This window comes from Galeopterus variegatus, unplaced genomic scaffold (genome assembly GCF_000696425.1).
Source record: "Galeopterus variegatus unplaced genomic scaffold, G_variegatus-3.0.2 Scaffold7066, whole genome shotgun sequence".
NCBI lineage: Eukaryota > Metazoa > Chordata > Mammalia > Dermoptera > Cynocephalidae > Galeopterus > Galeopterus variegatus.
Genome location: NW_007733177.1, coordinates 155,798 through 160,965, shown reverse-complemented (window position 1 = coordinate 160,965; position 5,168 = coordinate 155,798). Strand labels below are relative to the sequence as shown.

Sequence of the window (5,168 nt, the reverse complement as noted above, 5' to 3'; positions counted from 1 at the left end):
TGGGTTCGCTATTCTGTTCCATTGTTCCATGTGTCTGTTTTTATGCAAGTAACATGCTGTTTTGGTTACTATAGTTTAGTAGTATAATTTGATGTCAGATAATATAATGCCTCTGGCTGTATTATTTATTTACTTTTTGGTCAGGATTGTTTTGGCTATTTGGTGTCTTTTGTTGTTCCTTATGAATGTTAGGATCGAATTTCCTTTTCTGTGAAGAATGATATTGGTATTTGGATGGGGATTGCATTGAATTTGTAAATCACTTTGGGTAGTATGGTCGTGTTCACAATAATGTTTCTTCCAATCCATGAGCATGGAATGTCTTTCTGCCTTTTTGTGTCCTTAATTTTTTCTGTAGTGATTACTAGTTCTCGTTGTAGACATCTTTCACCTTCTTGGTTAAATTGATTCCTAGGTATTTTATTTTTTGGTGACTATTGTAAACAGGCTTACTTCTTGATTTCTCTTTCTGTTAGTTTGTTATTGGAGAATATAAATACTACTGATCTTTGGACATTGATTTTATATCCTGCAACATTACTGAATTTATTAATCAGCTTGAAGAGATTTTTGATATAGTCTTCAGGCTTTTCTATATATAGGATCATGTCATCTGCAAACAAGGAACAGTTTGACTTGTCTTTTCCGGTCTGGATGCCCTTTATTTCTTTGTCTTGCCCTTTATTTCTTTGTCTTGCCCTTTCTTTCTTCCTTTCTCTGATTGATCTGGCCAGTACTTCCAATACTATGTTAAATAGGAGTGGTGATAGCGATGGAGCTTTCAGAAATTTCATACATCAGGTTTGATCTCTTTCCCAGCGTGCAGTCTTCTTTGACAGAGTGGGCCTTCTACATCTCGGAAAAGGTGACAGGGGTGTCCAGCCTATGCTTGTAAACGTTATCCAGGATTTGCCTCAACCAGAAAGTGGGGGGGGGGTGGTGGCATTATTTGATAAGTTGGCCAAAACAATTCAGCTATGAAGATGGCTTTGAAATGTACATGTATTTCCATTCCACATATTTACTGTTTGTGGCACAGAACTTGGAACAGTTCTTGAACTAATAGATTATTTAGACAGCTTCTTTCATTAAAAGACAAATACAGTCATACCTTGGCGATATTGCAGGTTTGGTTCTAGACCATCGCATTAAAGCGAATGTCACAATAAAGTGAGTCACTTGGATTTTCTGGTTTCCCAGTGCGTTAAAAGTTATGTTTACACTACACTATAATCTGGTAAGTGTGCAATAGCATTGTGTCTGGAAAAACAATGTGCATACCTTAATTTAAAATACTTCATTGCTAAAAACTGCTAACAGTCATATGAGCCTTCAGTGACTTGTGATATCTTTGCTGGTGGAGGGTCTTGCTTTAGTGTTGGTGGCTGCTGACTGATCAGGATTATGATTACTGGAAGTTGGGACAACTGTGGCAGTTTCATAAACTAAGACAACAATGAAGTTCACTTGCATGAAAGGTTTCTCTGTAGCGTGCAATGCTGTTTGATAGCATATTACCCACAGTAGAACTTCTTTCAAAATTGGGGCAATCTTCTCAGATCACTCTGCTGCTTTATCAACTAAGTTTCTGTAATATTGTAAATCATTTGTTGTCATTTCAACAATGTTCACAGCGTCTTCACCAGGAGTAGATTCCATCTGAAGAAAACACTTTCTTTGCTCATCTATAAGAAGCACTACTCATTGCTTAAAGTTTTACCATGATTTTGCAGCAATTCACTCACATCTTCAGGCTCCACTTCTAATTAGAATTCTCTTGATGTTTTCACCACATCTGCAGTTACTTCCTCCACTGGAAACTTGAACCCCTCAAAGTCATCCAGGGATGTGGAATCAGCTTCTTTCAAACTCCTGTTAATGTTGATATTTCGACCTCCTCCCATGAGTTACAAATGTTCTTAATGACATGTAGTATGGTGAATCCTTTCCAGAAGGTTTTCAATTTACTCTGCCCAGCAGATCCATCAGAGGAATCGCTTATCTATGGCAGCTATAGCCTTAACAGAAAGGATTTGTTAATAAGACTTGAAATTCAAAATTATTCCTGGATCCATGGGTTGCAGAATGGATATTGTGTTAGCAGGCATGACAACAACATTAATCTCCTTGTGCATCTCCATCAGAACTCTTGGATGACCAGGTGTTTTGTCAAAGAGCAGTAATATTTTGGAAGGAATATATTTTTCTGATCAGTAGGTGTCTACAGTGGGCTTAAAATATTCAGTAAAATGTGCTGTAAACAGATGTGCAGTTATCTAGACTTTCTTGTACCATTTATAGAACACAGGCAGAATATATTTAGCATAATTCTTAACTGCCCTAGGATTTTCAGAATGGTAGATGAATATTGGCTTCAACCTAAAGTCACCAACTGCATTTAGCCCCAAACAAGAGAGTTGGTTTGTCCTTTGAAACTTTGAATCCTGGAATTGACTTCTCTCTAGTTATGAAAATCCTAGATGGCATCTTCTTCCAATAGAAGGCTCTTTCATCTACATCGAAAATCTGTTGTTTATCTTACCAAGTTGGGGAAAAAAAAGAAAATCTGTTTAGTTTGTCTGTTGTTTAATTTGGACACCTTCATCAATGATCTTATCTAGATCTTCTGGATAACTTGCTGCAGCTTCTACATCAACACTTGCTGCTTTATTTTGCACTTTTAGGTTACAGAGAGAGCTTCTTAAACCTAAAGAAGCAACCTCTGCTAGCTTCAGACTTTTTCTTCTGCAGCTTCCTTTTCTCTCTCAGCTTTCCTAGAATTGAAGAGAGTTAGGGCCTTACCATGGGTTAGACTTTAGCTTAGGGAATGTTGTGGCTGGCTTAATCTTCTACCCATTGCACTCAAACTATCTCCCTATCAGCAATACGGCTGTTTTGCTTTCTTATCATTTTTGTCTTCACTGGGGTAGCACTTTTAATTTCTTTCAGGAACTTTTCCTTTGCATTTATGACTAGTTCACATTTGGGGCAAGAGGCCTACCTTTTGGCCCTCCTTGGCTTTCGATATGCCTTCCTCACTAAGTTTCATCATTTCTAGCTTTTGACTTAAAGTAAGAGACGAGTGACCCTTTTTTTCTTTCCTTTTTTTTTAACAGGCCATGGTGGGGTTATTAATTGACCTAATTTTGATGTGTTGTTGTGTCTCAGGGAATAGAGAGGCGAGAGGAGAGAGAGAGAGAGAGAGAGAGAGAGAACAGCTGGTTGGTTGAGCAGTCAGAACACACACATTTATTGATTAAGTTCACTGTTTTATATGGGCAGGGTTCTTCGTGCCCCAAAACAATTGCATTAGTAACATTAAAGATCTCTGAATCACAGATCACTGCAGCAGATATAATAATTTTGAAAAGGTTGGAAATATTTTGAAAATTACCAAAATGTGACATAGAGATATAAATTGAGTGTATGCTATTGGAAAAGTGACGTCTATAGAGTTACTTGATGCGGGGTTGGTACAAATCTTCAATTTGTAAAAAATACAGTATCTACAAAGTGCAGCAAAGCCCAATAAAATAAGATATGCCTGTATTTCAAATTTGCTAAACATTTTTTATGATAAATGAGAGTCAATATTTTATTATTTTGAAGATGTAATCAAAGAAATAACATTTAATCTGAACCCTCAAGTTTCCAGGGACATTAACACTGAATGAGATGATAATTGCTTTCCCGAAGGAATTCCTGCTATGAAAAAGTACTTTGAAAATGGACGTTTGCAAATATTTTCATTGTCATGTGACTTTTTTTCTGAAATTTATGTCATATATACAAATTGTTACATCTGTACCTGTAAAAAGACTGAGAGCAGAAATTTTTAAAATAGTTTTACTGAGGTTTATTCTTACACAATAGAGTGCAGATGTTTAAAGTATACTACTTGATAAGCATGCACACCCACGGAACCATTACCACAGTCAAGGTAATGAATTTATCCATTGTCTCCAGAAGTTTCTCTGGACCCCTTTGTAATTCCTCCCTCTTCACTCTTCCTCTCTTCAGGTGACCAGTGATCTGCTTCTGTCACTGTAAATTACTTTTCATCATCTTTGATGAAGGGTCTTTCTGTTGCCCATTTTTTGTTTGTAGCTGTTTGTATTCTTACTGCTGAGTTTTGGTAATTCTTTATATATTCTAGATACGAATCATTTAATTGAACTTTTAGATAGGTTGTTTGTAAATATTTGCTGCAAGTCTTTGGCTTGTCTTTTTCTTCTTTTAACTGTTCCTTTCTAAAAGTAAAAATTTTTAATTCTGAGGAAGTCCAATTGATCAATTTTTCCTTTTATTATCTTGCTTTCAGGATTATATTTAAGAAATGCTTGCCTAACCTAAGGTCACAAAGACTTTCTCCTGTGTTTTCTTCTAGAATTTTTATAGTTTTAGCTTGTAGATTTAGGACGATATTCATTTCGAGTAAATATGTGTGTATGGTGCAAGGTGAGAGTCAGAGGTTGTTTATTTATTTATTTAACATTTGGATATTCAGTTGTTCCAGCACAATTTGTTAAATAGAGCATCCTTTCTCTACTGTCCTGTCTTTGCACCCTTGTTGAAAATCAACTGCCCATATATGTGTGTAGGTCTATTTCTACATACTCTCCTTTTGTTTTTTCCAGTTGATCTATTTGTTTCCCTTATGCCAGTACCACACAGCTTTAATTGGATTCAGGTAGTATAATTCTTCCACCTTCATTCTTTATTTTCAGAATTGTGTTGGTCATTCTAGGTCCTTTGTATTTCCATGTGAATTTTAGAATAAGCTTTATTCTAGAAAGAGTCTAGTAGAATTTTGATTAGGTTGATATATTAAAAATTGAGATTGTGGATTTTCTGTTTGTGAGCTTCATGTATATCAAAACTGTCTTATCAGTTGCATGGCATTTAGGATTGTAATTTTCTCTTGTTAACCTGATCCCTTTATCATTTGAAGTAACCTTTTTATCCCTGGTAATAGTCTTTGCTTTGAAATCTACCTTGTCTGATATTAATAAAGCCACTCTTTCTTTTAACTGGTGTTAAATGGTATATCTTTTCCATCCTTTTAGTTTCACTCTGTTTGTGTCTTTTATTTATTTATTTATTTATATTTATTTATTTATTTTAATTTTTATTTTGTCAATATACAATGTAGTAGATTATTATGTCCC

General features: G+C 35.4%; 1 protein-coding gene across 1 annotated transcript in view; it reads left to right on the top strand.

Moving 5' to 3' along the window:
• The first annotated feature begins 772 nt into the window (after window positions 1-772).
• Window positions 773-5,168, top strand: part of PDE10A (phosphodiesterase 10A) — a 77,482-nt gene continuing 73,086 nt past the window's right edge. Inside the window, exon 1 of the mRNA XM_008591590.1 lies at window positions 773-865. Coding sequence (XP_008589812.1) covers window positions 773-865 — 93 coding nt within the window. The remainder of the gene's footprint in view (window positions 866-5,168) is intronic.